The 23,658-nt window shown below is 40.1% G+C and overlaps 1 protein-coding gene across 10 annotated transcripts in view; it reads left to right on the top strand.

Annotated features, from left to right (window-relative positions):
* The window catches only part of ARHGAP24 (Rho GTPase activating protein 24), a 193,980-nt gene extending 172,972 nt beyond the window's left edge, over window positions 1-21,008 (top strand). For all 10 annotated transcript variants that reach the window (XM_046941322.1, XM_025149795.3, XM_420552.8 and 7 more), the window contains 6 exons: window positions 416-623; window positions 11,884-12,016; window positions 13,427-13,500; window positions 14,264-14,385; window positions 16,886-17,954; window positions 18,679-21,008. In XM_046941322.1, coding sequence (XP_046797278.1) covers window positions 416-623; window positions 11,884-12,016; window positions 13,427-13,500; window positions 14,264-14,385; window positions 16,886-17,954; window positions 18,679-18,922 — 1,850 coding nt within the window. In that variant the 3' untranslated portion in view covers window positions 18,923-21,008. The remainder of the gene's footprint in view (window positions 1-415; window positions 624-11,883; window positions 12,017-13,426; window positions 13,501-14,263; window positions 14,386-16,885; window positions 17,955-18,678) is intronic.
* Window positions 21,009-23,658: the final 2,650 nt, after the last annotated feature.

The following is a 23,658-nucleotide window of genomic DNA, read 5'->3' as shown; positions in this document are numbered from 1 at the left end:
AAAGATAATGTTTATGTGTCATTGAAACTCATGTGGAAACTACTTAATTTTATATACATAATTAGACATGAACCAAAGTAAGTGGACATATGCATCACTTTTGAATCAGCAGTTTTGTGACAGAAAATCCTACTTATATTATTTCTATGACTGTTGTCCCTTTTCTGTAAAAAAAAGCATTTACAGGTTATTTCTAATTTTTCTTTCAAAATAATGTAGCATTGTTGCAAAATATGTTTCCATCGTATTTCTGTGAGGGTATCAAATGTGAAATGGAAGAATTTATCCTTAAGAGAGAGGTGGATTGCTGTCCATGCTTTGAAGTGAGCTGTAGATCTCATGGGTTGCAGGAGAAGACAAAGGCTCCTCGTGTCGTTTGGTGAATCACAACTGAGGCCCACCTCTCTTCACACAGGTATTTTTGGCCAGAAGTTAGAAGACACTGTCCGATATGAGAAGCGATATGGGAACCGCCTGGCTCCCATGCTGGTGGAGCAGTGCGTGGATTTCATCCGCCAGCGGGGGCTGAAGGAAGAAGGCCTCTTTCGACTGCCTGGGCAGGCTAATCTTGTCAAGGAGCTCCAGGATGCATTTGACTGTGGAGAGAAACCTTCTTTTGACAGGTAAAATCCTCTGGCTGTCCCCCACTCCCTGGAGCCTGGACAGAACACAGAGATCTGCTGCCTGACCCATGTTGCTGGAAAACATGTGGCATGGAAGAGAGAATGAATGCTTTTACAGTTTTTCTTCATATTTCCTATTATTAATGTAAAATTTTCATTTTTTTTCTAACTTCAGAGTTTAATTTTAAAGCATTTCTGGAGATGTGCCAGTTAGGAATTGTGTCATTAATGTTTTGGATTAATCAAAAAGCTTTGATCTTAGTACCATTTGAAATGCAGTGGTTTAGTAAGTTTCACAAAGGAAGAAGTTGTGATATGTTCTGTTACTTATAAAACTGCAGGTCGCAGTGACCATGCTAGTAAACCTCATTGGTTTTGAGGGTCCAGGTCCAACTTGTGTTCCAGTATTCATATAATTTTGCAAAGCTGATAAGAATTTTATGAGCCAAGAGCCCAATGCACTCCTGTAGATGGCTTCAATCTGTAGGGTCAAAACTTTATGTAAATTCAGCTCTCCTGCCATGAGCACTGATAGTTTGTATATTCAGAGGGTGCAGTCAGAGAAACAGAACCTGGGGATTATGAATGCCCCAATTCCTTTATTAAACTCTGTATTTAGAGTTTATATGATGTTAATGAAATTCCAGTTTATGGGACTGTTCAACAGCTGTTGTCGTTGATGTGTGCCTTAAGTAACACACATAGATATGCTTCCAAAATGGAATTGTGATCCTTCAATCCCATTGAAGGCCTGATCTCCATTAGGAGGAAGAAGCAGAACACATTTACTTTTTGGGACCTTTGACTAATAGCAGTACAAATAACAGGAAGAAAAGCACAGCTTGATCTTTTAGTGCAAAAATATGCCACGGTATGAACCTGATTGCTGGAAAACGTTTACCTCCCTGTCCTCCCTGCTGCTCTGAAGTGAGCAAATTTGATATGTATGGAGATATGTGTTTTTCACAGATGCACAGAAGGCAGACATCTGTAGCTCTCTTTTATCTTGAACAGCTTTCTCAGTTTTGACCCTCACTGTGATAAATGGCAAGAATTTATAATGCTGTGGAAAGGAAAAGTGATTGTTTTCATTCAAGATTTATTAATTCCACATCAGAAGGTGAGTTAGAATGACTGACTAGAAAACAGTTTTATGGTGCAGGAGGAATCTAGGAAGTCTGTGAGTATCTGAGTATGATCGAGCTGTGGATTTCCCTGTTCTTTGCAGGAGAGTTGGACCAGACGACCTGTAAAGGTCCCTTCCAACTCAAATGATTCTATGATTCTGTGATATAATTGTCTTAGCTGGTAACCATTTGTAGTATATTTACTGACTGTTCAAATACTGCCTAGCAGTCAAAAATTACAGTAACCAGGCACTGTTTGGATATCTATTTCGTTCTTTGACATTAAGCTAAATATTGCTGGTCATGTCCTTAGCATAATCTCTACTGCAGATACAAGTGGGCAAATGCCAGGGGCTAAAGAAACCAATAGATTGTTTTTTTTGAAGTGTTTGTAAGCCGTAAGATTGTGGCAGAAATGCTAAGAACAAACTTCCCCTAGACTCCAGGAAGATGATGCACTGAACAACCCACTGAGGGATACAGCTTGAAAGAAATAGAGAAGGTCTATCTGTTCCAAACAAATGAGACCAGGCATGAACTTGCATAATTATTATTTTTTGCCAAGTTATTTAACAGCATCTGTAACACACACTAATGAGACCCAGGAATAGGCATACCGGTTGAACTTTAGCAGATGAAATGGAGAAAAGATTGTACATGCCACTGCTGTGAAGTAGGCACATGATGTCTACTCTGGTAATGAGAAACATGAGCAGGAGTTACCTTTAAATGTCTGGTACTGCAGTGGTTCTTCTGAAGCTGAGGATTTGTAGAACACCAGCTTTGTATGCCTGAATGTCCTGGTTTTGAAGAGTTATTTTTCTGGTTGTTCACATTTGAATTTTTTTTATATATATATATATATTATGTTTTTTTTTAAATGTTTTTTTTACTGTTTTTTTTATTATTTTATTTTTATTTTTCTGGTTGGTTCACATTCAAATTTGGAGATGATCTCTGACTAGCAAATGTATCAGAAGTCAGATTTAAATTCTGCTCTCACCTCTGCCATTGGGCACCTTCTTTTATTGTACAATCTTTTGTTACAGTTGTATGCTTTGGAAGTGGAGTTGGTTTCACAGTAGAGTGTTGTTTGGATTTTGGTAGCCTTTCTTTTCGTTGTGCTGAACAGCAGCATGATCTGCAGGTTTGGTGGAATTGGTATGGCAAGCTGAGCTCTTGTAGTTGCTGTACAGAAAAGAAGAAGAATATGTGTTAAGGGGAGTCTCTGCTTAGTTCCTCTTATAGAGTTTGAGATCTACTGTGTTTATTTTGTAATTATCTGTAGTCACAAGTGTAGTATTCGCATGCATTGATAGCAATAAAGAGTTAGCATTTAGAGCTTGGATGACAGTTTTGTTTGATGGAACAAGGAACAATGGAATCCAGGTCACGGTTACATAGCAGTGCTGGGTCACTAGCTCTGATTGGGACAGAGACTAGCTGCTACTGGTACTGAAAGTCATACAAAGAGCTGATGTTTGAGTAGTTTGCCATTTGAAAAATGGTGACATTTTTTCTGCATTTAGGTGCATGTAAGTGAAACGAAGGCTTTCTAACAAATGAAGTCACTGTGAAATGTGTATGTACGCATGTATATGAGTTTCTTTATGAAATTAAAATATTATTAACTAACCCTTCTTTTCTCTATGTTGTGTTAGCTTATTCAGTAAAAATATAAAGCTTGTTGTAGAAGCAGGAGGAAAAATGAAGGTAAGGTTCTATGGCTATGACCAGTGCTCTTTCAAAATTTTGCCTCTCTTTTAAGAAACTGCTCTTAAAGCACCTTATGGGCACAGGAAGATGAAGTTCAGATTGCACAGATGTCTTTTTCTATCCAGTCACCTTGAGGTAGCTGCTGTCCGCAGTTCTATGGACACCCTGCCCTTCTTCCCTCCTCTGCTCCTGTCTGTGCCCATTTGACTAAGACAGATGAAGCAGAAGGAGTATGGCATGTTTTAAAGAAGTAAACTAGACTTGCTGAAAGGATTAAAAAAAATATATCCATGTTTTGTAAACATAAGAGATGTTTGACAAACTGCAACTCTCATATGGGTTAGCAGATGGATATACTGTTGCCACAGTCAGTAACAAAAATGCAGTGAATCCAGAGCAATTCAGAGGGTGACAGAAATCTTCACATATTAATTTGTAATAATTTGAGCTTGATCTTTTTTTTGTAGGTTATTTTAATTTATGGTTGTTGAAGAATTGTGAGCTTTCTAATTCAACCGGAGTGGAACCTATAAGTGAAATTTCTAAAACTTGCAGAATGACAAAATCCAACATCCATCTGAAACATCCAATGTCCTAGCCCTGTGCAGTGAAAACTAGCACATCAGCATTTCTTGCAGTCCTTGAAAGGGGAGGTACAGTTGCTAAAACAGAAAAATGCTGATGCCTTCTGTGTGGAGAAAATAAATAATAGTGAAAAGTGTATGTCGGTAAAAAAAAAAAATCAATAAATATGTCACTCTGTATGTATGTGACTCTATACTCATACTGTGTCGTCTGCTTTAAGGAACTAGCACTGCAGTGAGGCAATCATTAGTGCTCGCTACTATTTGAAATAGTTGCATCTCTATGTAGAATTGTCCCCTTCAGGGAATCCACTCCGCTTGCCCATGGGTTGGAGATTTCCCTCTTTTTGGGTGGCTTACGTTTTAAATTTTAAGTACCTCTCCTGCATTACAGATCAGACATTTGTAAAGATACAAAGTGGATTTTAAGTATCTGGTCTGTAAAATTAGCATAGCATCTGCTTTATAAAGAAAATAACAATAAGGGTTCATTTTGCAATTTTTACACAGAAAGGAACAAAAATTGATTTCCCTTTTTATATCATCTTGTTCCATCCACTGTCCATCACAATTATTAACAGAAGAGATGACAGTTATGATTTCTCAGGGAGAAGAAAATATTGGAAATGTCACTGAAATGGATATTAATACTTAAGTAATTGATCCATATTTGTGGCTTGGATTTTCACAACTGTTACAATTTATGTACATAGTCCAGTAGTTCAGTGTAGTTTAGAATTACTGAGCTTACGTGCCTGCGTCTGTGAGTATGCACAAGAGAAAAGCCAAGTACCTGCTAGCACATTTGACAAAGTAAAATCCCTATTACATTCTCTCATGTGTATCAGTTCCTTTCAAGAAGAATGCAGTGTATGATAGGATAAAATACCCGCTGTTACTGTAGTCGCCATTGCCATTGGCTGAGAAAGGGATAAAGTGGCCGACAAATATTAGCTGTTGCTCACTGGAATCACATAATCCAGAACATGGAACTGAACATGTTTCTGTGCATTTATTTTAATAATTACTGGGATTGTCAAACAAAAGTAGGTGATTGATAAGGAGAGTACAAAGAAGGTCATAAGAACAACGTGCACAACTCAATACACAGAGAACTGCGCTGCCTACCAATCATTACTTCATCCCTTCTCAGTGAGGGCATACTTAAAGGATATCACCAATTAATTTCAACTCCAAACTTAACCTAAATGAGTGATTTTAGGATGGACTCCTGTAAATTCTGTGTGTCTGCATGTATCCTGAAGCCGGTGAGCACTGCATGTGTTTGAGGGAAGGCAGGGTAGACACAGTGCACATGGGAATAGTGTTTTCCAAATGGCTAAAGGATAAACTTGGCAAAGACAATTAATTTTATTTTCAACCAGTTGAGCAGATGAGACCAGGGAGAATGAATAAAGTAGAGCTATCAAGAAATACTCTGGTCCCTACTGGAATAATTATGCTTTGTTTTGTGTATCTTTCTTGAATCAAGGTACAACAACTGAATATTAAAAAAACCTAGCAAGGCAAATGTTTTGTACCATGGAAGTAACTGTGCTTTCAAAAAAAGCTCAGTGTTTTTGAGTCCCGAGGCAGTCACCTGTCAGTGTCCTTCATGCTTTTAGGGCTTACCAGTTCCCCATAAAGCTGAGTTCTAGGAGAATGTATGTGACATGTGAAAGCATAATGCTGAAGTATTTTGATCTTTTTGTTCTTTGTAATGTGCTACTAGCATTACTGTAGTATATGGAAAGATGTTAGAAGAGAAAAGAAAGACACACCTTTGTTTGTGATTCCTTTAATTGCCATTAAGGCTGGTTGATATTTGTGGAGGAGGCAGCATCACCCTCCTCAGAACAGTCCTTCTGGGCACTGCCCAGGCCTTGGTGCTTTGGTCATCTAGCCAGCAGCCTAGTTCCCTTTGCAGTCCCATCCTCATCCTGATACAAAATATGTTTTTGTTTTAAAATTTAGGTGAATGCAAGAAATGGAAGTTCTTAATGGGGTGCATCTGCACTGGCACTATATGGGCTACAAGTAACTGATGACTTGGAAATCACTGGTTAAATAAAGTTTTCTATTTTCCAAACACAATCCTGTACATAAGAGCTTGTTTAGAAACAGTTCCCTCCAAGGAGAGGCTTTATTCCTTCCCTAGAGGAAAAGCGCAGTAATCCCCACACAAAGCACTTACGTAAAATGAAGTCTTTACTAGAAAGCGGGTTCCTGCCAACACAAATGACCTTAAGCTTGTGTAAATTGCCGTCTATTTCTGCCTGTGGCGATCCAGGCTTCCTTCCCTGATCCTCACAAATGACACTCTGCTCATCAGTGATGTGTCTGGAGCTACTTCATTTCTAATCCTGGCCCTCTTTCAATCCAGCTAGCAGAAATAGCCTCTGCATATGACATGAGTTAAGAGACTTAATCTAGCAATTAAATACACGTTAAGAGATGCATTTCTGGTGTGATGCAAGGGTCATTAAATCAGCTTAATTGGTATCCTGCTGTAGGAGTGTGTGCTTTTAGTTATTGGCAGAGAACGAGCATTGGGCGTTGCTTTGTGTGAATTTCAGTTTCAGAAATGGAATTGAAAAGGCACTTGCTTTGTACTTGTTGCTGTGGGGCTGTGATTTAACAAGGAAAAAAGTGTTCTCCACTTGCCAACACCAAATCAATTCCTTTACTACGCACACAGTCTTTTTAAGAAAGGACGGCATTTTCAAAGTAAGTGGAGTGTTTTAAAACACCCTTATATGAGGCCTGGGGATAAGGTCTGTCAATCTTTAGTATTTCTTGTACTCACTCCCCCGAATGGGTCCTCGGAAGGCAGCATGGATCTCAAGCTCATGAACACAGGGACAAAGAAGAAGAATATGTAGGGTTTTCTTTCCTCTTAATAGATCAATGGACTTGATGATCTTTGTAAGTCCCTTCCAATTGAACAATTCTAAATAATTTGTTAAGCTGAAACATGAGAGATTCTGATGATATATCAGGATCGTTTCACTTTTATTTTTCAGCAAGAGTGTGACCAAATAGTGAAAGAGGAACTCAGAGTTTTTACAGTCCTCACCCTTGGAGATAATCAAAAGTAATTAGATGAGGCACTAAATAACCAGCTGTAACTGGGCTGGTTTTGGGCAGGGGTCGGACTAGGTGACTTCTGGAGATCCTTTCCTGTCTGAATCATTTGGGTGATTCTATGACGTTTACTCAATGTAGAGCCAAGCTTTTGTGGCATCAAGGCAAGGAAAACAAACAGCTCAGGGTGTGAGATGGTAAAGACTTTGATGCATGTTTCACAAGTTGTGGGCAAGACTTCAGCTGGTATTTAGCTTATCCACTGTAATGCTTGTACTGCATGTATGTTGTGTAGGAAGATGATACCTTGAAGGTACCTACACGAGGGGACAGGCATCACATAACTCATTCCACCAATTATGTTATGCATGTGAGCTGACCTTTGCATGTTTGGACCAAAACCTCCTGGAGTGTATATGACCACTCCATCAGTCATATACACCTGGTTCACTGTAACATGACCAAACACAGGCTCTGCCCTGCCAGCCTTTGAGTACTGGTTTCTCAGCAGTAACTGTGCTATCATTCTTGCTATAAAGAGCTATGCATATTCATAACATTCCTTGGTGTTGCTCAGTTGTGGTGTTTCAACACTGGTTGATAGTGGGCTCTGGCATCTCATCCTGCCTGCTGACTAGGAGCAGTGATGCACACCAGGCAGCCAGTTGGAAACTCTTCCTCCCAAGTCAGGAGGACATCTGTAGTGGTCTGAGAGAACTTCTCCGCAAAACTTGAATGCAACAACACAGCCACCAAGTCATGTGGTGGATTCAGGATGTGGTGGTGATGGAGAGTTTCTGTTTGCAGGATTGTGATCTGTGACGGTTCAAATGACGGATATACAATTCCAGTAATTCAGGGATGTACTGACACTCCAACTGTTCGTACTGTTCTCCTTCACTTTATTACCAGAATTCTTGAATTTAATTATAGCTTCCCAGCTTGTTGTTCCCTGCTGTTTGTTCTTCATGCAAACTGTATATGTCGTCATGGTCTAGAGCTATTTTTGGCACAGAGTTAATCTTTCTGTACAGTGACCCTGCCCTGTTCTGTTTCCTCTCTGAAAGCTGATGGGGAGCTTTGTTGGCTTTGTGCTCTGAAGTGCTGACTCCAGCTCTCTGAACACACACGAGTGTGAGGGTTACACGGGGATTTCTGGTGACCTGCTGGGCCTCAGTCATTTTGTTTATGGTGGAGAGGCTGAAAATCTCCAGGCAGCGTAATTGGTCTGACAGCCACTTCCACAGTGTCTGTGCATCACAAAGAAAAGTGCTGTCAAACAGCACTGCCACGAGGGATATTAATGACAAAGTTTGGATGAATGGGGCTTTGGATATGTGTAGTCTGATGACTAAGGAGAGGCTCTGGTGTGTATGCATTCATAATGCCTTTGCATGCACTGTGGTGGAGTGCTCTTTTGGCAACGTATCAGCAGTGAAGCAATATCCGTGTTGTAGTGAGGTAAGCAGCGTTTCTCGGTCTAGCACGAGATGCTGAAATAGACTGGTTCTCAGCTTGCTGCTGCTTGTTGTGTTGCATCCAATTTTCTGCTTTGTGCTTTCTCATTTCACGTTTATAATTGTTCATTCTGCACCTGGAAAAAGCTCACCTCCATTAATGAGGGTTGTTCCAATGTAGATAACAGGATGTTCTGCTGGAATTTACATTCTCTACTTTCATAGAGAAATGTCAAGATAGGTCCAATTATTAAGTTTGTGTAGCCATACTGGCTCTAGGACATATGTAAGAATAGGGAAAGCGTCATTTCTTAAGCTGATCGTTTTAGCTGGAAAACATCCAAGAGGTTAAAAGCACTCTTCAGGCCTTGAAAAGATCCATGGATTGATTACCAATTACGCAGATGGCCACCAACGAAGGTATGCAAATGCTGATGGCTGACTTGGACTGTGGGTACAATACAGCAGATAGGAAATGAAAATAAATGCTCCCCATCTCAAGAGAGCTTAAGTTTGATAACTCCTTTGAAACTCACAGTTATCCTCTGCAGACATTGATTAAACAAAGTCCCCAGCAGTGTTTCAGTAGAGTTTAACGGAATTTGTAAGAGAACAACTGAGATCATCTTATTTTGCAATCCCACCATCTTGTGGAAGTCTGCGGCATTGCCTTAGCACTTGGTCAGTACTGAGGAGCACATTAATTTAAAAGATAGCAAGTGTGTCCCCGTCTACTAACGGGGACTTCAGCTCAGAAAACACCTTTCCATAGACTCAGATACAGCATGCATTTCAGGACCTTAATGTGAGTATGTGAATCTGCCTACATTTTCCTTGCTCCTTGGCATCCTGCCTTTCATTTCTCTCCCTGTTCTTTTTCAGTAGAGCCAAAGCTTTTAACACACAATGAACCTGACCCTTCAGGAAGTTATTCTATATGTGCTTAACATTGAAAGAAGAAAAATCATAAATTGCATCAGAGTTGGGGGGTTTGGGGATTTATTTTTCCTTCTTCAACTTTTTTCCCATCTGCTGTGCCCTCCAGGAGCAAGTATTTTACTTCACATGAAGGGATCAGTGTATGTGTATGGAACTGTGTATGTAGTTTTACACAGGTAGTCCCCTGGAAAGATGTGGGTCAGCAAGGCCTGAGGAGTTTCCATTTTAAGTAAAAATAATAACGCAAGTCTTGAACAAGACTATAAATGTAGAGCAATCGGAGTTCAATTCTCTGCAGATTCAGTGTGTGTTCCCTCTCATGCTGCAGTGTAGGGCTCTATTAGAGCTGCCAGCTCTAATAGGGTGAGTACCTGAGAGAAGATCAGGATTTGTGCTGTGAGACCTCAGGTGGTTGTGCAATTGGTAAGAAGTTCAGTTGGCCAACATGTCAAGAAGGGCTTTAGTTTGCATCTGGATTGAGGATAGGTAGAAAGCAAAGGATAAAGGCCAGACCTGAGCTAGCATTCAAAGTCTTATAATATAGTGCAACTATCTCTAGTTTCATGCATAGTACTATTTCACATGTATCCAGGAGGGGTAACAATGTAGGACTCCCATTTTCAGTCCACACATGGCTAGACTTGCCATCTGGAGTTGCAACCCAGGGATTAGAATTTGTACCTTCCTTAAGAACGCAGTTTTGAGTTAATGCTTTATTTATAAAGTTTCTCTAGAAAGCCCTTTCATACATGTTTTGGAATTTTTGTTGGCATTTTTTCGTGGTTGAAATAACAGTGTTTTCTGGGAATTTGTTTCAGTGAGGGTGGTGGTGGTTAACATTTAAATATATACAGTGCTTATCACTGCTCTTTTTCTGTTTTGACTTAGATTGCACATACCTTACCATGTTAATCTAAGGTTGTTCCCATCATTCTTGTTAAGATTTAACTTAGTTAAAACCATTCTTGTTTTAACAGAGATCATTCACTAATAATGATTAACATACCTCAAGCAAAGCTTAAGTGCATCAAATACCAGTGGTTACCTCCATGAGACTGCAAATTTAAAAGAGTTTCAAGCGTGAAGTCTTAAAAGAAAAAGAGAAAACATATGGTAATGCACACTGCAGAAATGTCTTTGCATTACTGTGTTACTTTTTTCTTCTGAAGTTAGCATAATCTAGAGTCTGTTTTTCAAACTTCTCAAAAGCCAAAGGGAAGGATATCAGCTTGCAATACAACTCTTTATATGAACCAAGGAAAGTATGTAGAACATTCCAGTAAGGAAGGATTTGAAGAAGTCTCGAGTAGCTAAATCCAGAGGATTCAGAAGAAATACAATCTTTCTTTATGTGTTATTATTATTATTTTTTTATCTATTATTTTCAGAGAAGCACTCTTAAGTTTCTGTAACGTAACTTTACATACTGTGGATTTAAGAAAGTTTTATTGCATGTATAACGCGATTATTTTTTGTCCCTATCTTCTTGCTTTCAATATGCCTGATGATCAACCTTGAACGCCAATACAGATGTAGCAAAGAAAATATCTTAAGATTCCATAAATGGAACTACAAGAAAGCATTTGTTGTAGTTTGACCCTCAGCCCTAAAATACTGCCTGCTGCTCTAAGTACTCAAACATTTCCTAAGTTGGAGTGATTTACAGCCTTATCCAGAACAGGATAGAGCTGAAATTCATTTCCCTGGGATTGACAGTTGTGTCTAATCAAATTTTCTGTTTAAAGATATAGATGAAAGGCAGAGTAGTAATAGAACCATAGAATCACAGAATATCCCAAGTTGGAAGGAACCCATGAGGATTGTCGAGTCCAACTCCTAGTCATTTTGTGAGAGCCCATCGGAAAAATATGAATGTCAAGTTTGGACTGAAGACATGAAATATATGATCTCCATGCTTACTTAATGCTTATATTGAAATAAATTACACAAGTGGGCATGTTTTAGGAACAAAGGCATCTCTGAGAGGAGAATAATTTAATACAGTCTGTCAGTACAATGTTATGTTGCTCACTTGGGTCCAGATGAAATGCTCCACATAGCGAAGAGATTTTGGATCTTTTCAGTATCTGTGTATACAAATTGGGTCCTATTTGTAATTATTTATAATAACGCATCAACACAGTTGACAGATTTACGTTTGCAGGTATTCTTCCAAGTTCCTTACAGGACAACAAAACTAAAAGTAGATTACGGAGATGATCTATAAATATATTTAGCGTGGATAGTAAAATCTAGAATGATGATTAAGAAGGTAAACAGACGTTTTTAGCCTGTAATCTGCATAGTATCTTCCTGGTTTGCAGTAATGACCTATTGTGTTCCAACCCAACAGCAATACAGATGTGCACACGGTGGCGTCGCTGCTGAAGCTGTACCTAAGGGAACTCCCAGAGCCAGTCATACCATATGCAAAATATGACGATTTCCTTTCCTGTGCCAAAATGCTCAGCAAGGAAGAAGAAATGGTGAGTTTGCATGTTGCGTACGATGAATAAAAAGATTGGTATGTTAAAACCTGTTCCAGTTTTGAGGAATGGAGATGCAGGTAATTACATATCCTAATTTAAGACATGCTTGTGTTAACTGCGGCTGTCTTTAAAGGAAAATTGTTGCTACCTATGTCAGGCTTAGCATGTCCTTTGCTGTATTTATTGCATATCATCAAATTCAGTCCAAATGAACATCACTGTGGCCAGTAAGTTCCATCTTGCCTGGAAAACATTTTATCTTTTCATGGATCATCCTCCATAGCTGTAATAGGGATGGGTTTAGTAGTTTCTGTCCAACTTACGCTGTTAAATCAGAGGTGATTTTCTTCTAAGTGTCCTAGGATGCTTTATTTCACCGACTTTAGACTAAAGACCACAGGGCTCTATTCATTGCCTATCACTGAATCAGAAGCATCAGAAAGATGTCTGGAAGTGAGCAACCATCCAAAACTTCTGAAAATTTGCATAACATAGATGAACTTAATATGGGTTCTGAAGTACAGTAGGTGCCCTGCAGTGGCACAGAACTACCTTATATTAGTCCAAAGAAGTAATAAATGAAGCTAAGTGCTTGATTTTTACATTGTTATATGTGCCTATGGGTAATCAAGTCAACATGACGTTTTCCGAGTAAAAATAAAGAAGCTCATTCTTCTGATTGCAGTCTATTCTTATAAATTTCTAAGGTTATTATTTCTGTTTAATTCCATTTTGACTTTTCAAATCCTGCTAGAACTGGACCTTTCTCCTCCGTAACCCTCCAATTAATGGGAGGAGAATGAGCCCCTCCTTTTCAACCATCTCTTTTCTCAGCCTCCAGGTAGTGATTGCCAGCAGCAGAGGTAGATGGTGCTGTATCCCTCTGATGAGATGGGGGAAAAAGGTCTGTGGCAAACTGTCTTCTCTGGTACTAATGTCTCAAACCCCCTGAAAGCAGGTGGGTTTCTTGGCTGGACTTTATAGCTCACTACAGGATGTGAATAATCTGTACTATAGATAGAGCCATTCTAGTCCTGTTCATAGAATCTTAGCAATCTAGCTGGAGGGCTGTCTGCCTTGATTTTCAGTTCCTCTTTCTCCATACAGAAGTTAAATGAACACTCACTGTCAAGGGAGAGACCTCTGTGTTGTTTCTTTTCTGAGACCACTGCTAGCCAACTTAGGCAGTATTGTGGCCTACCCATCTTGAATGATATTTCTTTACATAACATAGTTGATGCTGGCAAAGCACCAAAAACCTACACTGGAAAAGAATCTACAGGCACTGGCTGGAATTGCAGTTTTTTTGATGTGTTTATTGTCTTGTAACTGAAATTGTCAACATTTTTCAGTGGCAAAATACTAAGGAACTCTGCCTCCCCACTTTGTTTTTAACCACATGTATAGGGCCTGATAGAATTAGTGAAGCAAGTGAAGAGCCTGCCGGCTGTCAATTATAATCTGCTGAAATACATCTGTAGGTAAGTGCTCTTGCAAGAACATCACAGTGATATTTATAGCTGTGAGCTGACAGAGAAATTTGTTTGCGTATGGACCCTGAAGGAAAAATATTACAGAACTGGAGGAGCGGTTAGCTTCAGTGATTGCACTAAAAAACTTGTTTACTGCACTCATTTCTAATTTGCTTTATCAAGATTCAGAGTTATGAGGTGCCTTAATAAGCAAGCTGTTAGAAGTACAGAAGTGGATATATAGGTCCTCTTCCTAGGACGCAGTTTTCCCATCTATAACTGCAGTTATTGGCCTTAGCTGTGCACTCCTGAGGCATGGTAGCACTGAAAACTGCATGCATCTGGTAGAACAGTTTTGTAGAAACATGCAAGATCTTAAAAACATGTCTTAAAAAGTAGCAAAGTGTGTACTTGAAGGACGTTCTCAGCATAGGAAACGCTTGAAAATGAATTTAAACTTTTCCTAGTTGAGAGTTTGCATTTTGAGGATATTTTATGAGCCAAATAACTGATTAAGTATGCTAGAAAAAGTCACTGTCTTCAACAGAGTTATCTTAAAATTAGCCCAGAGAGATATTTTTTTTTTACCAGTGTATCATTTTTAAGAAAATATTAGGACATTGAGTATAACCTTGAGCTTCCAAGATATTCCTTCACAATATAGAATGGAATACTCAAACTATGTTAAGAAACCATTGTATGTTTTGATTACTTTTTTTTTTTATTTCCTTCCTTTTAAAATGTTCATTAAAGGCATATTTCTTCCTCACAGATTCCTGGATGAAGTCCAGTCTTATTCAGGCATAAACAAAATGAGCGTGCAAAATCTGGCTACTGTTTTTGGCCCCAACATTCTCCGCCCTAAAGTGGAAGATCCTTTGACTATCATGGAGGGTGAGTTGACTGTAAATAACTTCAACGAGAAAGAAAGAATATATTTAGGTTTATTAACAGTATGTACCAATCCATGTGATATGTACATTAAATTCTTCGTCTGTTTTAAAGACACGGAACTCTTCAGTGTGGATGGACAGCTGGGATAAATCTTCCAAGATATTATAAAAAATGACTACAGTTTATAGCATTGCAAACAGACTTCTCATGAAATTGTACTGCATTGGCAGCTTAATTAAAAATTTTCTTTTCCTCTTTGCATTTGCTCCAAATATGGCATGTTCTTTCTCAGCACATGTGGGAGAAGTGCAGTTAATACATCACCTGCAGTTTTTAAGGGTCAGTTAAGTTCTTATAGATTCATGTTGCAGTGGCCCATCATTCTCCATAAACTCGCACGGTGCCTTTTCTCCCTCCAAACACTTGTATCTTGATATGTTGGATTTCCTTAACTTGCCTAGAAATAAGGGCTGTAAACAGTCCTTGCACTGTACAGTGTATCAAAACTTGTAGCTTGTTTATTTGGGATTGTGTGGATTTATATTTTCCTTTGAATATGATGTTTTTTCTCTTTTCCAGATAACTGTAATTCCTCATAGACTTTGTTTGTTTACTGTTTTTTTCCCCTTCTGAAGCCTTATGTTTCTTCCTCATTCCATTGTCAATGGACAGCAATGTAGTGTTTCCAAATACAAAAACATTTATAATTGTTGATTGGATTAAAAATACGGGGAAGTGTCATAAAGATGACTTTTATCACTGGAGTCAATCAGAATCTCACTGAGGCTGAGACCCTCAACCTGTCATACCTCTCAGGATGGCATTTACTGCTGGGATACCATGTAGCTCCCGCCCACTTGGGAAAAAGGGAAACAAATCAAGATTTGGGATGGGACAAGAGGGGTTAGCTAGTCAAAAAGGAAAAAAAGAAGTTATCCTCTGGGTCTGTACTTTTTCAGAACTGGATACTGCCAATATTTTATGTGAAAGTTTAAGCAAGAAAGTTGTTTTAAGTGGGTGGAAATGGAAAGTACTGATTTTTCTGATGACTGAAAACCACTCCAGACCACTTCTCAACAACCCACACGCAGTAGCTGCGTTAGGAGGTGGCATGGATACTATGCTCACTGAAGGGAAATAGTATTTTTTTTCCACTCATGAGGAAACAGTTTTAATTAAACAGATTTATGACTTCTCTTACTTCTCTTATAGAAGTAAACCTTTTAGATTTTACACAGACTGTGCTGATGTGCAATTGGGCTGCACATAGTTAAAAATGTGGGATCTTTGTTAACAAAGACTACATATTGAATACTGCCCATGTCCAGCCTTTCTCATTGCTCTTTGCTTTTTGGAAGAGAAAGCTTGACAATGAAAAGTGCTCTTCTTGCACAGCCTTTCAAAGCCAAGCATGTAGCTATGTGCAACCGTATCTGTGTAATGTGGATGAAAAGTTGTTTTGTCTAGTTCAAGTGAGATTTTCCTGACTTCCAATTACAGACTAATTTGAATCGTCTCTTAGTAGCTGTATTTTAAAAGGCTAGGTTATGAAGATCTGGAATATTTCAAAGGAGTTGATATTGCACAATAGGAAATTCTTGATTAAAAGGACACAGCCTGCCTCTGAAAGCGCTCTAGGAGTTTAAAGATAGGATGGTTATTATAAATACTCTGGCCTCATTCCTGAAAGATTCTTAACAGTTCTTAGTGAGATTCAGTTTAAAGAGATAGTTGTATGTCTTCATTACCCTAAGTCCAGTTATAAATGGTAGTGTGTAAATTGTGCAGTTGAGAGGTGTGCGCACCAAGGGGTTATTAGAGAGGCAGCCATTTATTAAAGCTGCGTGGAAGTTGTGGTTCTGCATTAGTTCCATACTGCGCCATAACGTGACACAGTTGCCTGTTTGCACATAGTTTTGCTACAGACAGGTTAAAAGCATTCACATGAAATAAATTCTGTCACATTATTACCCTGTTGGATCCCAAAGACTAAAATGCTGGCATTCCAGCAGTGCAAATCCCTTGCCTGCCACTTTTCTATTAAACTACTGCATGAAAGTGCCTTGCTAGAAGGGGAGTTTCGTTTTAAAAGTGATTGCCACGAGTTGAAGCATGTTGCTTATAATGACATTATCATTTGCTACTCATAATCTCCTCCTGTAGTCTTTTGGGGATGCAAAAACTGTCATGGCAATAGCCTCTTTGCAAAAATTGCTGTTATTAGGGGTCTGCGAGGCATGCTGGCTTGTTCTCATGGAAAGAAGAGGTAGTGCTGATCTGTCCTGGTACCCAGATGCATTTTGGGCACCATAAATATCCATGGTGTTAAACTGGTGGTCATTTTGGGTAAAAAAAAAACAAAAACCCATGGTTATTTCGGGTAAATGTTTTTATAAATAGGATTTTTGCGAAGTATTTGTGGAATCTGAGCCATTAAGTGTATTTATGCCAAAACAAAACATCATTAATGACCATGTGCTTGCTTGGTGCCTTCTTTCAGGTACAGTAGTAGTCCAGCAGTTAATGTCAGTGATGATAAGCAAACATGAAGAGCTGTTTCCCAAGGATGCAGACCCTGAGGTGGGACCCGAGGTGTGCAACAATAACAATGAAATGCCAAAGAAAGCAATTGTTGGACAGCTACAAAACAAAGAGAACAACAACACCAAGGAGACAGCAGTGAGGCGCTGCTCTTGGGATAAACCTGAGTCTCCCCAAAGGGGAAGCATGGACAATGAATCTCCAACTGCGCTGCCAGGCAGCAAGACCAGTAGCCCCAGGAACAGTGTCCAGAAATTAGATGTCACCAGAAGCCCACCACTCATGGTGAAAAAAAATCCTGCTTTTAATAAAGGCAGCGGCATAGTCACCAATGGATCATTCAGCAGCTCTGTGGAGAGCCATGAGAAGAGCCAGACCTTACCAACCTGTACCATGCAAGCCAGGAGAACATCTTCCCTGAAAGGAGCGGTGACTAAGATGGGCACACAAAGCATGCAGAATGGAGGTGTGAGGATGGGAGTTTCTAGCACCGACGGGCTCACCAACACCCTCAGCAACCGAAGCCCGGGCTGGGCACCCAATGGCAGTGTCACGCTGAGGGACAACAAGCAGAAGGAATCAGTGAGTGAGTCAGGTCAGCACAACAGGCTCTCCACCTATGACAATGTCCACCAGCAGTTCTCCACGGTGAACTCTGATGACAAACAGAGTGTGGACAGTGCTACCTGGTCAACGTCCTCCTGTGAAATATCCCTCCCTGAGCATTCTAACTCCTGTCGTTCATCCACCACCACCTGCCCCGAGCAGGACTTCTTTGCGGGTAACTTTGAAGACTCTGTGCTGGATGGACCACCACAGGAAGACCTCTCTAACACGGGTGACTATGAGAACAAAAGTGACAGAAGGAGTGTGGGGGGCCACAGCAGCAGAGCCACCAGCAGCAGTGATAACAGTGAAACGTTCGTTGCCAACAGTACTAACAATCATAGCGCTTTGCACAGCCTGGTGTCCAGCTTGAAGCAAGAGATGGCCAAACAAAAACTCGAGTATGAGACAAGGATAAAAAGGTAAGATGGTGCGGTGTTACCATCTGATTGTCTTTCAGAGTTGACATATGAAATTGCTCTTCTAGTATCATGATCAACTGGGTTTGTTGTGAAGCAATCATTTGCCGCAGTTGTGACATACTGTCCTTATGGCACCAGAAATAAATCCAGAACCTTATGAGTTTCTCTGGAATCTAACTAACCAAATCAGTAGCTTCCATAGTGAGTTCATGAGTTGGTGCCTGCTCTCTGGAGGCTGAGACTTTCAATGAAATTAGTGTCTGAGATCACTCCAGCTGTAGTTTTTGGGACTGTCTGACCATTTTTGTAAACAGATTCAAATCAGCTGATAAAAATCAATTGTTAAATAAAGGGATTCAGAGCATTATTTTGACCTTTTAAATGACACAATTGCAACTACAGTGGGAGCTGGAAGTCAGTACTTCCAGAAGTAAATGACTTCCCTAGGTTGCTTGCTAGAGAATTGTGTGGAGCTGGTTGTCACTGTGCACAGTAACCAGTGGCTGGTATCATGCATTTTCTAAATGAGCTACAGAGTATAGAAGGCCATTTGGGAATGGATGACTGATGAAACTGTGGTTTGTAGGTAAACTTCTAAGAAATTCAATCTAAGCTTTGTAAATGAAAAGGGAATTGCATGAATTTGTGATGGCGTGCATTTCTACACAACTGAATGAGAGGAGTGCCGTTCAGGAGCTGTCTGCTTTTATTTCGGTTTCTGCAGCTTGGAACAGAGAAATCTCACCCTGGAGACAGAGATGATAGCCCTGCATGAAGAGCTGGATCAAGAGCGGAAGAAGTTCACAATGGTAGAAATCAAAATGCGTAATGCAGAACGGGCCAAAGAGGATGCAGAGAAGAGGAACGACATGCTGCAGAAGGAAATGGAGCAGTTTTTCTCTACTTTTGGAGAACTGACAGTGGAGCCTCGCCGACCAGAAAGGGGCAACACCATCTGGATCCAGTGAGCATTGGAGGCTTTGACTGGGGGACGCTGGGGAAGGGCTTAGGGGTATTATACTGCGTCAGGTGGCTGGTCACCTGTCAGTCTGAGGCTAGCACTCAACATAATGTTATAGACTCTTGAAGGAAGAAATTGTACGTATGTTAACCACTCATATCTACAGTGTGTACTTATCAAGTCATACTCTTTGGATGCTTCATGAGACTACTGTCAAGTGTTACAACTGGATATGTGTATATAAATTTTAAAAACAAAACCATCTTAGAGAGTGAGAGATGTATCTCAAGAAATATTTTAATTCAAGTCTTGTATTTAAACTGGTAAATTGAAATGTTGTTGCAATCAAGCTTTATATCAAGGCTTTTCTCCCTTGCACTTAACATAATAAGCTATTTTTGGCATTGTGTTACCATCAGCTTATTTTGTATATTAAATGTTGTTTTATTGTTTTGTTCCCCCCTCTTGCTGGGGAGTGAAGATAAACAGATACGTAAAGGTATGCGTGCCAATGGTTAGCACTGATCTGCGTCGCCTTTAAAAAAGAGAGCTGGATAAGAAGAAGGAGCATGCTGGGGATGGCAAATGGGGCATTTATTTAAGAGAACTGATGACCTGAATAGAAATTACCAGAGCTCTCATATCAAATACCCTGTAAGGATATCACCAACACTGAGCAGTTACTATTCAAAGGATAGAGAGGTGCCTGTTTGAGAGGAAATGTAGGTGGTAAAGAGGAAGAAGTTGGGAGAAGGGGCAACTCAAAGAGAAGTTGATTGATAGAGCCAGAGTTTTTTGCAGTACCCTAGCACATCCCTGTGGTCACTGCAGCTCAGAACAGGGATATAAACCTTGCTCTGACCACTGTTATGTCTGATTTACCTCAGCACCACAGCAGAACTGAGTCCTTTCTGTATGGCTGGCAAAGGGACACTGTACATCTTGACTGCCTTAGCAGTGTGATGGGTGCTAAGCAAAACAAAACACAGACCTGCAGAACTGATGAGCAGAGGGGAAATTAGCAAGACAACTGAATTACAAGCTGCAAATAAGGAAGAACATGTTAACCACCCATATTTACAGTGCATTTTGGCCAGCTAAGCTTTCTGAGTTGAGACTTCTGTCAAGTGTTAAGCTGTGGAAACTCCCAGGATCATAATGTAAACAAGCGAACAGCCAGAGGAGCTGCCTGGAGCCTAACAGCATGCAGAGTGACGACAAAAAGCAGCCAAGCTGTGCAGTGAAAGGCCAGCCTATTGGAAATGTATGCATAGTAGGTGTAACTGATGTTTCCTATACCACATCCACAAAATCTTCTTATGTTTTTATATTTGTGTTTAGGGCTGTGAGTTGTATTTTCAGAGGGTGTTAAGACATCTTGGATTCCCTCTACCGTCACTCAAATGTGTTGCAATTATTGTTGAACCCCAAATGAGATCTAAGAATGTATCCTCAAAGAGATGCTCTCTGTAGCGTGTACATTAGATAAATATTAATTAGATGTGGTAAATGTACAGGGAAACAAATATGAGGTTTACATTTCAGAGAACTAACAACTTAGAATGGAGGATTACACATGGTGTTTATGGAACAATTATCCATGTTATGTTGGGTTCAGAGGCCCCAGTTAGGATGGTAATTACTGTAAACATGTCTAGTGCACATCCAATCTGGATGTAGATGAGAATAAGTAAGACAGAAATCGAGGTAATAGGAAGGAGAATGTTTTGTGTTGGCTAGCCACAACCATGAATGTTGGCACAAATAGTGAGAGAAGGAAACTGTTTTCCTGTGTTAATTCTGATTTTTAAATTGAATGAGAAAGACGTTGTATCTGATGTGGTTGGCCTCACAGTCAGCTGAGGCTCTTGTTTAGCCCTGCTCATTTTGATGCTGGTTCCTTGATAAGTTTGGAACCTTTCTTACTGCTGCTGTGATCTACTCCTGTACTCTACTTTTTAGTGTTCCTATTGCTCAGCTCATGCCATGGTGATCTGTTTCCTGGAGCTGAACCTGCACAGAACTTTTCTTTGGCTTAGCTTTCTTGTGGTTGAGGTCCCTGTACTGGTTCAATAAAATATCAGACAAGTTCACTGCAGCTATACCATTTAAAATCAACTCAAACTGTGCTGAACCATACTCTTTCAGGTATCTTTGAATGATTTTTGGAAACTTGTGTTAGGCCGAATCTGTTTGGTTTAAATGTCTAGGTTTAAAGCTTGTCTTCACTTTTGGAAAGATATTCCATTAACTGCTGTTCAGTTCCTCATGGAATTTTCTGTTTCTAGCTATGTGGCTAAGTGCTGGTATCTTCAGTTTCTTGCATTGCAATTCAGGACAACAAGGCTTTGCCTCATTCTCTGTGCAGAAATTACCTACGCAGACCAGGAAAATTAAGCAGGCACAGTGAACTTGGAAAATATTACCAGTAACGTGTCCACTGCCATCGTGATCAATCCAAAGCATCGCACCCTTCTCCTTCGTGTGAAGCTTCATTAGCATTTTGGCTGCGGTGATGAATTTGATATGCATCCTTTAATAGTCATCACAATGCTCCTACATATTCTTCAGGTTGAAAACGCACATTTCAGAACTGTTTCTTACATTCAGAGGCAAGTAACAAAATACAATTCTTCCAACATTTGACATGAGTCGACATGGTTGGCAGAAGCAGTGCTGGGAGGGCACGCTAAAGGATGTAGTTGGTCAAAGGACAAAACTTGCTCCTTCTCATGCAGTGGAGAGGGGCAATGCATTCAGAGGACTGGGGTCAAAGCGTTTTGAGCCCGAAGGCTCTAAAAACAACCACAGTAATTTCATAGAGGGTACTTGTTGACTGGTGGCTATCATATGGAAGTAACTATTCCAGGAAAGTTGGTATCGAGGTACTGTGTGAAACTGAGGCTTTGGCTAAGATAACCCATTTTGTCACCAGTCTGTAACAGAATGAGTCATGTTCTAAGGCTAAGCTGACAGCATTATCTGACATGAGAGAACACTCAGATTTTCAGGTATCAGTTATGAGATGGTACAATGGTAATTTGTTCTCACCTCTGTCTTGCTGTATTTCTGTGCACTTCCCGTATTAATAATCCGTTTGTGGGAGTTCAGCAGTCAGCTCCAAGCTGGGAGTGCAGGTAGCAGTTTGGCTTGTCCAGCCCAGTGCCACTCCTTGTCTCTCCTTCACTGTGCGATAGGCAGTGCTTTTACAGTTCATCAGTGCAGACTGCAGAAAAAAATCCTCCTAGGAGCTAATGACTTTCTGCTCCAATCACAGGGGATGATTGCATTACATCACATTCATTAGTGTAAGTTCAGAGCAGTACAGACATAAAAGCAGGCTACCAGAATGCTTCAATCAATGGGCATAGTAAGAGATGGAGCCAGGTTGATGCTGTAATCTCATCTCCAGCCCCCACCAGAAAACAGCAGTGGGTGACGTTGCCCTACACAAGTTTGCTGAATGGACCAGATTGGTGGCAGATGCTCACAGTGCCTTGTAAATGCTGGAATCTCTCGTGCTCAGAATGACTTCTGCCTTCCTTTCTGTTTCTAAGAATCCCTATTTGGAGTGTGCTCTGGCGTAGCAGGATAATTAAGCTTAATATTCTTCTTGGCTACACTTTTTTTTTCAACGTCTCACAGCGAGTGTTTTGTACATATTAAAATTAATACATAAAAGATTTTCTGTTAAATGACATGCAAAGCAGGTATTTTAGGTTTTCATAAGAATGGAGAGGAGAGGAACTTCATGAGATTCCTGCTGAAAGATCCGTGAGCAGTATTTTATCCAGTAGTGAGAGTCCACAATAGATGAGAAAGATCCAACTTGCTAGAAAGAATGAATATTTGCTGGGCTGGGTGTATGTGGGGGGAAGATGGGAGAAAAGATAAGAGCACGGGCACTTCTGATGTGGACATGCAAAAATGTAGTAAACAGGAGAGAGGAGAACAAGGGAGCAAATAGACACGAAATTGCTGTGTGTAGGCAATAGACATGTGCCCTCAGTTAAGTGCATTTCTTCTGAAAGCTCATCTCTACAGAAAGGTTACCAAAGTTAATGTTGCACTGTTTGAGATTTTTTTTTTTTTGGCTCTAAATTACTTTCTGTGCAGACACCATTAGCCAGACTGTTTCATGGACCGCCTTTCTGGTTGCTGGCAGCCCCCCATGCTAACGTTGAGGATTGATGAGGAGAAATATGTGGCAGAGCAGCTGCCTGCAAAGCAGGGAGCCTCAGGAGGTCAGAACAGCACAGCTCTGGGGGCTGCTAATGGCCCCCAAACTGTCCTTCAGCATCTCCAGAGCAGCAATTCTCAGCAAATAAAATTATATGCAGCAGATGCCCTGTTGATATCAACTACCATGATTCTACAGAGGCTTGGGAAGTGATGACAGCAGCAAAGGTCATGTTCCTACTTGGCTTTTAGGTGCTGTTATAATGCATGCATTCACTGTTAGTGGTGGTAGTCTATCTAGTTCTGCTGCCAAAATGCTTGTCAGCAACAAAACAAGTAGCATGTCAATAATAGCAGAGCGCAAAAAATTTGAAGCCAGAAAAATGAGCGTGATGCAAATCTGTTCCTCCTTCTTTTTTTTTTTTTTTTTTTTTCTCCAAGCAATGCAGGATAATGAGTTTTGCATGCAATACAGCTTCATTTATGAATCTCCTGAATGTGAGAATGGAAAATCCTCTCTGTTTCTGTATTCTTCTCTTCATGCTAAAGAGGTTTAAAATGATT

This window comes from Gallus gallus, chromosome 4, assembly GCF_016699485.2.
Source record: "Gallus gallus isolate bGalGal1 chromosome 4, bGalGal1.mat.broiler.GRCg7b, whole genome shotgun sequence".
NCBI classification, from domain to species: domain Eukaryota; kingdom Metazoa; phylum Chordata; class Aves; order Galliformes; family Phasianidae; genus Gallus; species Gallus gallus.
Note: the sequence above shows the minus strand (reverse complement) of the source record. Positions and strands in the feature narration are given on the sequence as shown.